At 38.3% G+C, this 12,989-nt stretch overlaps 2 protein-coding genes across 2 annotated transcripts in view; both read left to right on the top strand.

Annotated features, from left to right (window-relative positions):
* The window catches only part of LOC106325669 (putative L-type lectin-domain containing receptor kinase II.2), a 17,618-nt gene extending 15,290 nt beyond the window's left edge, over positions 1–2,328 (top strand). Inside the window, exons 3-4 of the mRNA XM_013763731.1 lie at positions 455–1,951; positions 2,031–2,328. Coding sequence (XP_013619185.1) covers positions 455–1,951; positions 2,031–2,270 — 1,737 coding nt within the window. The 3' untranslated portion in view covers positions 2,271–2,328. The remainder of the gene's footprint in view (positions 1–454; positions 1,952–2,030) is intronic.
* Positions 2,329–11,742: 9,414 nt separating this feature from the next.
* Positions 11,743–12,989, top strand: part of LOC106323344 — a gene marked incomplete at its 5' end in the record, with an annotated part of 11,000 nt that continues 9,753 nt past the window's right edge. Inside the window, one exon of the mRNA XM_013761483.1 lies at positions 11,743–12,987. Within this exon, the coding sequence (XP_013616937.1) occupies positions 11,743–12,987 (1,245 nt within the window). The remainder of the gene's footprint in view (positions 12,988–12,989) is intronic.

Raw genomic sequence — 12,989 nt, 5'->3', positions numbered from 1 at the left:
GTCACTCCCGGGTCGTTCCTCGCGAGCGACCTGGCTGTGTCGCTCTGAACTGGTCGCTGTGGTGAGGTCGCTCTAGGAGCTGGAGCGACTTCGCCTTATCGCTCTGAACTGGTCGCTCTAGGAGCTGGAGCGACTTCGCCTTGTCGCTCTAGGAGGTCGCTCTGAAGCGTATAGGGCGAGCGAGTTCATGGCGTCGCTCCGGTAGGTCGCTCTGGCTGGAGTGAAATGAGATAGTCGCTCTGGGCTGGTCGCTCCAGGCAGTGCTCGTCCAAAGATCACTCTAATCACCTCCTTTGAGCTCCAAATGCACCAAAGTGTCTCCAGGAACTCCATGTGGTTCTCCAATACTTGATAGAGACATATGTATGCAAAATGCAACCCAGACATGACTAAATCCTAATCTATATGATGAAAATGCACATGAATAAATGGATAAACAATGTAAATATGCAAGATATCAGCTAACGGCACTGCAACTTCAGGTTTAGGGCTTTTTAACTCAGCAAATAACAATAAAACTGAAACCCGGATCCTGGCTATAGAGCTTGATACTAATGAAAGCTCTGAACCACTGGACCAAAGCGATAACCATGTAGGGATTGATGTTAATAGTATATTCTCGGTCCAATATGCCAATGCTAGTTACTTTGATGCTACAGAGGGAAAGAATAAAACTCTGCTGCTTGCAAGTGAAAAACCTATTCTGATATGGATAGATTATGATGGAACAGAGAAGCTACTAAATGTAACGTTGGCTCCAGTACCAACTCCAAAGCCAGTTTCACCTCTCTTGTCAAGTTCCATCAAACCAAGTGTGCCTCTCTTGTCAAGACCCATCAATCTTTCAGAGATTTTCAATGAAACAATGTTTGTAGGTTTCTCTGGATCCACAGGCACAGTCAAAAGTGACCAATACATTCTTGCATGGAGTTTCAAGAAAGGTGGCAAATCAGAAAACATTGACCTCTCAAAGGTTATGGATCCCCCTACTCGACCGCCACCACCCTCAGCACCACCACCACCCTCTCCACCAGAGTCAGAGTTTAAAGGCTCAAAAACACTAATTCTAGTTGCTACTATACCTTCAATTGCTATTCTGCTGATGCTTGGAGGAATCTTGTACCTGTACCAGAGAAGGAAGTATGCAGAGGTGCTTGAACAATGGGAACAAGAATATATCCCCCAAAGGTATTCCTTCAAGAACCTCTACAAAGCAACCAAAGGTTTCAAGGAGAGTCAGCTAATTGGAGCCGAGGGTTTCGGAAAAGTATACAAAGGAGAACTTCTTTCCGGTACTCAAATCGCGGTTAAGAGAGTCTCCCATGATGCAGAACAAGGAATGCAACAATACGTAGCAGAGATCGCTAGCATGGGAAGGCTAAGGCACAAGAACTTGGTGCAGCTCCTTGGCTACTGCAGACGCAAAGGTGAATTGCTTTTGGTTTATGACTACATGCCAAATGGAAGCCTTGATAACTACTTGTTCAATAAAGAAAAAGTGAAAGACCTCACTTGGTCTCAGAGATTGAATATAATCAAGGGAGTAGCATCTGCCCTTTTGTATCTTCATGAAGAGTGGGAGCAAGTTGTGTTACACAGAGATATTAAATCTAGCAATATTCTTTTGGACGCGGAACTAAATGGTAGGTTGGGAGATTTTGGGCTTGCAAGGTTTCATGACCGTGGCCAGAATCTTGAAGCCACGCGTGTGGTAGGAACCATTGGCTACATGGCACCTGAGCTTACTGCAATGGGAGTGGCTACCACGAAAACCGATGTCTATGCTTTTGGATCTTTCATCCTTGAGGTGGTTTGTGGAAGGAGGCCAGTAGACCCTGAGAGACCAGTTGAGCAAATGATTTTGATGAAGTGGGTTGCTACTTGCGGAAGCAGAGATAATTTAATGATTACTGTTGACAGTAAACTTGAAGGGAACTTTAAAGCTGAAGAGGTCAAGATGCTTTTGAAGCTAGGCATGCTTGATGATTACTGTTGACAGTAAACTTGAAGGAAACTTTAAAGCTGAAGAGGTCAAGATGCTTTTGAAGCTAGGCATGCTTTGTTCTAAGAGCAACCCGGAGAATAGACCTAGTATGAGACATATAGTACAATATCTGAAAGGGAATGTTCCTGTTCCGAGCATATCATTTGATACAACTGGTTTTGGTATGCCCAATATAAGCAATGAAACGGTAACACAAATGACAACCACTTCCACTTCAGCTAATTTCTCTTTTGAAGATGTTACAATCCTATTTGGTGGTCGTTGAAGCCTGCTTCACAGGCTGCTAAACTTACAAGTAAGCTTCTTTGTTTTGCTACAATGCTGTCTTTTAAGTGAATGTAATATATTTGGCAGTTTTTTTTTCCTTTTGCTACAATGTTGTTCTGTGAATGATTGTGTATTTGAAATATTCTTTTATTTTTGCTACAATGTTGTTTACTCTTGATATAAATAGTTGCATTGTGATGTGTTGTTGTTCCAAACTGTGGAAGCACACTGTCATGTCAGGTTTGAAGCCAAGCCTTGTCAGCGGGTTTGAGCATCACATGGCTCTTATAATAGAGTACTAGAGTCAAAAGTAATTGTGTCTTGATTCGAAGAAATATGTGTAGTTCAATATAACCCGCAAAATGAGTAGCTTAAATAATCTAAATTTGCATATCCAAAATCAAAACTCTAAATGCAAAAGAAAATTTTGATTTATTTCAGCTAAAAAATATTATACTTAAACTTAGAGAAGTAAATACAATTCCATATACCCAAATAATAACTAAATCAACTAGACACTATATATTCAAATTGCACATTTAAATTAAAATAAATATAATATTGTTTAAAATAAATCATACATACAAATAATTAAAATTAGAATATTAAATTTATAATATATTTATTTTATAAATATTTATATCCGTGTTTATGCATCAGAAAATCACATATTATATATTAAAACTAGATGGTGGATTTGACAGGGGCCCAAATAAATGTCTCCATCAGTGTCCGCACCTTGTGCGGATTAATATTTACTCTCTTTATTCCATGAAAAATGTAAGGGGAATTTACCAAAACTAACCCACAACTTGATTTTAACCCGAAACCTATACCCAAACCTGAATCAAATGCAAAACTAACCTAAAAGCCTTGTGAAATTACAGTCCAGCCCCATGTGACCAAACAAAAAAACAGAAGCCATTTTTACGAATATAGCCCCAGTAAGTCGTCTGAGTCGTCTGAGATGTTGGAAGTCGTCTAAACGACATTTTTTAAGTCGTTTGGTAGCAGTTTATCTTAAAAATAATTTATAAATTTTGTAAAAAATGTTTTGATGAGTGAAAAATAAAAATCATGTAATTATAAATAATTTTAAGTGATATAAATTAAGATATGATAAAATTGATTTGTTTTCAAGATAGATGTGTGGAAGTAGTGAATCATGATATTCTTTGGTTTAGGGGTTTGGCAAACATATGTTGTAGTATTGTATGTATTCTTAGGGTTAGATTTTGGAAAGCTAAAATGTTTTTTTCAAAAATTAATTTTCACATATATGTGTTTATTTCTGTGTATAGTAAATATTTTTTCAAATTTGATTTGATTTTATGAAGTGTTTAATTAGATAATTAAGTTTAGGGGTTATGTTTAGGGTGTGAACGACTTATATTTCAGTCGTCTGGTGAATAATTTTACCCAGATGACTTATATTTCAGTCGTCCACATCGTACTGAACCTTTAATTTTACCAATGTACGTTTTAACCTAACCGGATCATTTACCGGACATATAAAAACTATTTTTTCACTTTTTCACAACTTTACGAAACCCTAGCGCCGTTTCTCTCCAAGGGCGATTTCGAAGGCGATAAGACGAAAACACTACCGTGATCGTGTTACGCCGTTCTCTTCGCCGGTAATCTCTCCAATTATGACGAATCTCGTTTCTCCTTCATGCCGTAGAGTATTTTCGTAGTTTAAACTGACCATCCGCTTCCTTTCTTTTCAGATCTGAAATCTCGTTTGCCAAACTCCACCGCCGGTATGTTATTTCTCATGTCTTAAGGCTTTTAGCCGCCGGAAAACCCTAAAAATTGTAGTCTTGATTCTTCTTTTCCCTTCGATTTGCAGATCTGTAACCGTTTGGGACCACATCTTCTTCGACCATATCTTCTCCGACAATATCTTCTCCGACTGGAAGTCATTCGTCTTTTTTTTAAAAGATGGTTTTTCTATTTATTCAGATATGCATGCTCAACAAGATTTTGAGATCCGTAGGAGGTCGGTTGTGACGATTGTTGTAGTCTTTTAATGAAAGACTACTCGGACAACTTCTAGGAAGTCTTCTACGATGTCTTACTCTCTGGACTACTTAGAAGACTTCCAGGAATGAAACCAAGTAGTCTTCTCACTTCCTAGAAGTCATCCGAGTAGTCTTCTCACTTCCTGGAAGTCGTCTGCAAGTCTTTTATAGTATTTAGAATAGTGCGCTACCTATGTGTTTGAGATGGTTATTTGTGATTGTTTGCAGGCCTTAAAATGAATTTACCAGAACTCCCGCCGAAGATGTTTACATTAGGAGAAGAGTCCGCTGCAATCAGGAGCATTTCGTATCATTCTGATGACACGAAGTTGTTTAAAGCTCTATGTGATTGTCTCACAGCTGACGAATATGAGGATCTGAAGGCGTCGAAATTGGGAGTGTTCATCAAGTTCAAGGAGTTTGGCTTTGGTTGGACTTCAAGGCTGGTACATTTTATTCTCTGTTTCCAGCTGGACATCAAGAAGAAGTTTGATCAACAAGAGACACCAATGTACACTCTTTCTCAATCTAGTGATCCTCCAGCCAGGCTTGGCGATAATTCTCTACCAATAGAAGTGGATGATGATGAAGATGAAGAGCACGTGATGAACCAAGAGCTTGATGAACATCTTTTCAACTCCACCGAAAGCTTTTAGTTTTCATGTACAAACACATGAAGTGTAAACACTTATTGAAAATATTCTTAATGTTGCTCAAAGTTATTCTTTATTGTTTGTAAAATAGTTTCAATTATATGATTAACTTTTTTCATTAAACAAAGAGAATCAATTCATACGTTTTGTGAATATATGGGTAATAAGTTAGATACAATACAACTGCATGAATTACTAGTAGGTCAATGATACGTACTTTTATTATTCTGCATGTTTTAAATTGAATTCATAATGCAGTACTGGTGTAAGAGAGTGTTTGCCCTTGAAACAATTGGTCTACTTCTTCTCCTTTGCTGTTCTTGTATTCACTTGAGTTGGGTTGTTGTAATTTGTAAATTACGGTGTAGTAAATTGTTTATAGCATTGTAAAATTTAGAAAATTATATAAATCTTTATCATTTTAAGAAATAAAAATTTGGTGGTCTGGACCGGACCGCTGGGTGGGTCTAAACCTCAGCTGCCCACAAACACAAATCAGTAAGCAGAGATATAAATTAGCCATTACAATATTGTTCAAGGAAACAAAGTAGAAATTCTTGACCAAGCTATACCAAACGGTTCTTAAACTTTGAGTTGGAAGAGAAGTTAACGGTGCAGTCTATATAGAAAAGCTAACAAGCTGGTTAGTCTGAGAATAGTTATCACAAAAGCCATGGAGGTGAGACAGGAAGTGGAAGTCTCATGGATAAATACACATGAATGGATTAGAAGCATGTTATCGTGACCAACAACGACGATCAACACCAGCCACCAATATCCACATCTGCTCCCATGAATGTTGTTGCTCCTGCTCGTCTTGGACTCAAACTTATACCAGAAGAATTGGATGACTACTCTGACGAATATAAAGAGTGGGAAGCTACGGTTTTGTTGTCTTCTTGTCAATTTTTTGTCACTTGAAAAAAACTTAAAGACGTTTCTTCTGGTTTCTTGCATTGCAAGTACACGTTTTGTTTTGTGGCAAGTCAAAATTTCTTATCTGATGTGTCAAAGAGAGGTAATAATTTCCAGGCAAAGTAGGCCAGAAGAGCTCTATTTTCATCTGTGGAGACTTCTTCAACTCAAACAAAGAATAAAAAGAAGCAAGCTGATTCTAAATTACTCATACATAAACCTTTTTTAAAACAGTGTTAGCATCATTGACCTTGATCAAGTCAAAAAACTTAAACTATATACAACTACCTTCTATTGATTTAGAATATGTTTTGTATGAACTTCTTCAACCTACTAACCTAATGCTGATGATGAGAGATATGTGCACATATGTAGGATAACCATGTTTAACACAGCCTATCCAAATTGAGCACCCTACACATATATGACCCTGGCTAGTTGAAACCTAATGTAACCACGCTTATCATATATATGAAACATACTGTGAAGTGTGCAGATTTAGTCACTTCATTTTGCCACATACATGGTAAGTCCTTATTCAAGTAAAATAAGAATCAGATCATAGCTGAAACCTTCTGTCTCGTGTATAATACATCAGCTAGAATTATCAACAAGCAAATATGCCGAATAATAAAAGTACATAGCATTGTACCTATAACTTGTCATGAGGATAAGACTACCAAAGTAGTAAGAGCATCATTATCCTAACACCCCATAATGGGGTGCTTAAATTTTTTTTTTCCAGAATAAAAAAAAAATTAACCAATCGCGGACCGCCACGTGCCAGTGGGGCCCGCAAACAGTAAAAACATCGGTGCTTAAATAGGCTTCAGAAGTGTTGCTGCTTAAAAATTTTGTAGGACCCGCCCACTATTATATTAGTTTTTTGTTAAGCAACCCCCCCTAAGCACTTGAGATAATTATGCTCTTAAGCCACACAAGTGTAAGAAACCGTCTAAATGATGACATAGGCAGTGTGGTGTAATGATGCCTGGGATGTCAAATGGGCTTAATGACCTTGGCTTAGCCAAAACCAAATCCAAATGGTATGACTATATTAGACTCTAAAATTAAAATTGTCCAATTGGAGTGAAACCCATTTAAAAATTAGATGGGCTAAAAAAACCATTTGGACATTGGACCTAAAAATATAGGGTTTTCTAAGGGTAGAAAAAAACAGAAAATAAAAAACATGTTTTCCCGCCAAATTTGCAAAATCACGTTTTTCTGTCAAAACCGTAAAATCATGTTTTCCCGTAAAACTGCAAAATCATATTTTTTCGCCAAAACCGCAAAATCACGTTTTCTCGCCAAAACTATAAAATCACATTTTTCCGCCAAAACCGCAAAATAACATTTTCCCGCCAAAACCTTAAAATCACGTTTTTCCGCCAAAACCAGAAAATCACGTTTTCCCGCCAAAACCTTAAAATCAAATTTCCCGCCAAAACAACAAAATCACGTTTTTCTGTCAAAACTGTAAAATTATGGTTTCCCGCCAAAACCTTAAAATCACATTTCTCACATTGTATATGTATTTTTATATGTTAAAGAATGATTTTTATTTGGGCTCCCGCGGACGGTCTAACTGGCATGGTCTAAAATGGTTTTAGTACAATTTGGATTGGTATAATTCGGGCTTGATTAACAACGTCCAGAAAAATCCATGGACAAGCCCATTTGGACATGGACAACCCAGTTGACATACCTATGCAATACTAATTCAAAAAGGTTAAAAACATTTCTTAGCTTTTATTTGATAGTGTCTTCCATAAAAAGGTCAACTTAGAGTTTTCTGAATTTTTAAAACACACAAATTCTCATGGAAAAGAAAGTTCAGAAGAATTTGAGATTTACAAACTAAGGTGTGAGAGAAGATCATCTCTGTTCAAGATGGCTGGAGTTGTGGGATCACATGGTATCTGGATGATAATTAGTGTCCATTGATGCTTTTAGTGTTAGCTCAAGACAAGGATCCATTTGGGCTGTATGACTTCAGGGAAGCCAAAGCCGTGCATACCATGTATTCAAAAAGGCTTTTACCTCGGACCCCTGACAAATATAGTTATTTTAGGACCCCAATTATCAAATTATCTATTGCAGTCTAGTGGTTAACAGATGATAAGTGTTTCTTATAAGAGCAGCATTAACCGGGGTTCTAATGAGGGGTTATTAATGTTTTTGGGTTTAAAAAAAAATGAAAAATAGGTAATTAAGCAAACAACGTCGCTTAAATTGGGGACAGAGGAAACATCTCTAATTGGACACGTGTTGGTGTTTGGAGGCGTCGGTTCCTCTCTGTCGACGACCCCATCTCTCTCTCTCTCGCTATCCTTGTTTCCTCCGCGTCGCTCTCTCTCCATCTCTCTTGCGATCTCTCTTCTGATCTCTCCTCGTCCGAATCAGAAGATGATCTCTTCTCGACGGGATGAGTCGTCTCGACGGGATGAGTCGGCGCCTCTCTCGACGACTCCTTCTCTCTCTCGCTCTCCTCGTTGCATGCACGTCTATCTCTCAATCCTCGACGCCTCTGTCTCTGTGGCTCTCCTCGACGGAATCAGTCGGCGCCCCTCTCGACGACTACTCGTCTCTGTGGCTCTCCTCGACGTCTCCGCGTCTCGCTCACTATCGTCGACGGCTCCGCCGTCCTTCTCTAGCTGTCGACGCCTCCGTGTCTCGCTCTCAGTCGTCGACGGCTCCGCCGTCCTTCTCTAGCTGTTGACGCCTCCGCGTCTCGCTCTCGTTCGTCGATGGATCCTCCGTCCTTCTCTAGCTGTCGACGCCTCCGCGTCTCGCTCTCGATTGTCGATGGCTCCGCCGTCCTTCTCTAGCTGTCGACGCCTCCGCGTCTCACTCTCGATCATCGACGGCTCTGCCGTCCTTCTCTAGCTGTCGACGCCTCCGCTTCTCGCTCTCGATCGTCAAACCGAAAGGTAAATCGAAATCAAACCTGAATCAGTCTTAGTTATTTTGATTTGGTTGTTGTGTTGGCCTCTACATTCTGTCTCTTATGTATGAATCATACTTTGTTATGTATTGTTTATGTCTCCTGATTCATGTATGGATCACCACTGATACATTTTCATTTGTCAAATACGAGGACTACACTACGGATCAAGCGACATGTTAGTTCGGAAAAGACGAGGATCAAACGACAATTCGGCGGCGTCAAAGACTACAGTGAACCAGGTAAATCATTTTTCTCCGATAGATGTTTTAGGAGCTGGGGTATGAAAGGAATTGATAGTGAATTCACTGTGCATCTGGTTGTGTTAATTGACTGTGAATCTGGTTGTGGTTATCGTTTTTGAAATGGTTAGATAGAGTTAATGTGATTGGTGTAATGGTGATGAATGCACTTGATGTAATGGTTAGATAGAGTTAATGCTATTGGTGATGGTGATGAATGCGCTTGGTTACGGTTAGATAGAATTGATGTAATGGTTAGATAGAGTTAATGCTATTGGTGATGGTGATGAATGCGCTTGGTTACGGTTAGATAGAATTGATGTAATGGTTAGATAGAGTTAATGCTATTGGTGATGGTGATGAATGCGCTTGGTTACGGTTAGATAGAATTGATGTAATGGTTAGATAGAGTTAATGCTATTGGTGATGGTGATGAATGCGCTTGGTTACGGTTAGATAGAATTGATGTAATGGTTAGATAGAGTTAATGCTATTGGTGATGGTGATGAATGCGCTTGGTTACGGTTAGATAGAATTGATGTAATGGTTAGATAGAGTTAATGCTATTGGTGATGGTGATGAATGCGCTTGGTTACGGTTAGATAGAATTGATGTAATGGTTAGATAGAGTTAATGCGCTTGTTAGCTAAATGTCAACTCTAATTGGTTGGTTGTGATGAATGGTCGGTACTTTATGGTGATGAAATGCTCATTTGCTTTCTCTCTTCTGTCACCTCTTCTCCTGCATCTATTAAAATCAAAATTGGGAAGATTATAAGATCTTGTATCATACTCCACAATATGATAGTAGAAGACGAACGAGATGGCTATACTCAATTTGATGTTTCAGAGTTCCAACAAGGAGAAGATACCGGAAGTTCACATGTCGATCTCACGTATTCTACAGATATCCCTACAAATATCGCCAATATGATGGGTGTTCGAACTAGAATTCGGGATAGACAAATGCATCAACAACTGAAAGCGGATTTGGTTGAACACATATGGCGTAAATTTGGACATGATGAAGACAACAACTGAGCTTGAATTTTTTTTATATATATCCTCGTTTAATTTAGTAATCTTTGTTTGTATATTTTTTTTTAAGTTCTATGTTTAAAATGTAATATTTTATAATGTTTTAATTAATAAAAAAAATTTCATTTATATAAATTTTTAATTTTTTTAAAAAAATAAGAACCCCTAAATAAGAGATTTCCATTGGAGGTCCAAAATTTTAAGCGTTTCTTAATGAATTTCTTATTTGCTTTTAATTAGTTAAATAATGATTAAGAGTCTCATATGAGTATATGGGTTAATCATGCTCTAAGGAGCCCAGGTTAGATTCATCCTTCCCTATGTATTTTTCTTTTGAGATTTGCCTTACGCCTCGTTAGACCTAAGCACGCCACTGAGGGAAGCAAACCTTCATCTTGATGGTATGGCAAATATCAACGATGGTTGCATCTAACAAATGATACGAAGATCAGCAGTGGTCATGCTATGCTCAAAAGTCCTTTGAATTTCACAGCCTCGTCTCCCAGTTCATTTTCTTTTTCAACAGAGTTTGTCTTTGTAATCTTTCCACTGGCAAAACCTCCTGCATACGGTCAAGGTATGGCTTTTGTGGTAGCTTCTAAGACAGACCTCATGGCTAAGGCTGCAACTTCAGGTTTAGGGCTTTTTAATCCAGGAAATACAAATATAACTGAAAACCGGATCCTGGCTGTAAAGCATGACACTAATGAAAGCTCTGAACAATTTGATGAAAGCGATAACCATGTAGGGATTGATATTAATAGTATAGTCTCGGTAGCATCTGCCAATGCTACTTACTTTGATGCTACAGAGGGAAATAATAAAACTCTGCTGCTTGCAAGTTAGAAACCTATTCTGATATGGATAGATTATGATGGAACAGAGAAGCTACTAAATGTAACGGTAGCGCCAGTACCAATGATAGAGTCTTGAACTCCGATCTCTCTGAAACACTCCCTAACGTCTTCTTATTGATAACACTCGAGCTTTCCTATTTCTGCTGAAACTCCAATACTTCCCTTTATACTTGAACATCCACGCTCACCGCACCAATGATAGAGTCTTGAACTCCGATCTCTCTGAAACACTCCGTAACGTCTTCCTATTGATAACACGAACCAATTACAAGAATGAATGAAGCTTTGAGTATGATTACATCTATGCTCCCATGGCGAGCACAGAAGCAATCATCAGTCTCATGGCGACTGAGAGAGAAGACTCATATCGTCTTTCTGCATGTAATATCAAAGCATAAACTGTTGAAAGTTAAACTTGATTTGGATCACATTTTGGGCTAATAATTTACTAATCATTTTAGTCCAAACTTAGTCCAATATCTAGAATCATCCTCCACCTCTTTAAAATAAAAAATCTAGATATTCTTATAGAATTATCTAGATAATTAAGATAAAATAATCTAGATTTTTAAGTAGAATTCTCTAGATTTAAGATTAAAATATGTAAGATATTTTGTACTTTGCAGGCTATAAATACCTCCACTCTCTTCTCATTTTGCATCACCAAGAAATAACCAAGTTTGTAAGAAACTTTCAAGTAATAAGAAATCCTCTTCTAAGTTATAAAATCTTTATTCTTCACAAAGCTTCTTTTTTTCAAACACTTAAACACTTTCTCCATCTTTATAAAAAATTTCATTCCAACAAAGTGGTATCAGAGCCACAAGTTCCTTTTGAAGATGGCAAATAATGGTGTTCCCTTCCAAGTTCCATTGCTCACTAAGAGCAACTATGACAATTGGAGTCTTAGGATGATGGCTATCTTAGGAGCACATGATGTGTGGGAGATAGTCGAGAAAGGCTTCGTTGAACCGGAGAATGATGGTGGTTTATCTCAAACACAAAAGGATGGTTTGAGAGATTCAAGGAAGAGAGACAAGAAGGCTCTCTGTCTAATCCATCAAGGATTAGATGAAGATACATTTGAGAAGGTTGCTGGAGCAAAGACATCCAAAGAAGCATGGGAGAAGCTTCGGACATCTTACAAGGGAGCGGAACAAGTTAAGAAGGTACGTCTTCAAACTCTAAGAGGAGAATTTGAAGCATTACAAATGAAGGAAGGAGAACTCATCTCAGATTACTTCTCAAGAGTATTGACGGTTACTAATAACCTAAAAAGAAATGGTGAGAAGTTAGATGAGGTGAGAATCATGGAGAAAGTTCTTAGATCATTGGATTCAAAATTCGAGCATATCGTCACCATTATTGAAGAGACAAAAGACTTGGAGACTATGACAATGGAGCAACTTCTTGGATCACTACAAGCTTATGAAGAAAAGAAGAAGAAGAAAGAAGATATTGTGGAGCAAGTTCTCAAGATGAGAATTGATCACAAGGAAGAAAGTGGCCGAAGCAATCTAAGACGTGGTGGCGGTCATTTCCGAGGACGAGGTTGTGGTGTAAATGGACGAGGTTGGAGACCATATGAAGACAACTTCAACCAAAGAGGAGAGAATTCATCAAGAGGTCGTGGAAGAGGAAACCCAAAATCAAGGTACGATAAATCAAGCATCAAATGCTATAGTTGTGGAAAATTTGGACATTATGCTTCTGAGTGCAAAACTCCAAACAAGAATAGAGTTGAAGAGAAGTCCAACTATGTTGAAGAAAGGAGTAAAGAAGAAGATATGCTATTGATGGCTTACAAGAAGGATGAACCAAATGAGGTTCACAAGTGGTACCTTGATAGTGGTGCAAGCAACCACATGTGTGGAAATAAAAGCATGTTCGTGGAGCTTGATGAATCGGTCAATATGGCTTTGGGAGATGAATCGAAGATGGAGGTGAAAGGTAAAGGAAATATTCTCATCCGCTTGAAGAATGGAGATCATCAATTCATTTCCAACGTTTACTACATTCCAAGCATGAAGACCAACATCTT

This window comes from Brassica oleracea, chromosome C2 (genome assembly GCF_000695525.1).
Source record: "Brassica oleracea var. oleracea cultivar TO1000 chromosome C2, BOL, whole genome shotgun sequence".
Taxonomy (NCBI): domain Eukaryota; kingdom Viridiplantae; phylum Streptophyta; class Magnoliopsida; order Brassicales; family Brassicaceae; genus Brassica; species Brassica oleracea.
This window is presented reverse-complemented; position numbering and strand designations above follow the sequence as displayed.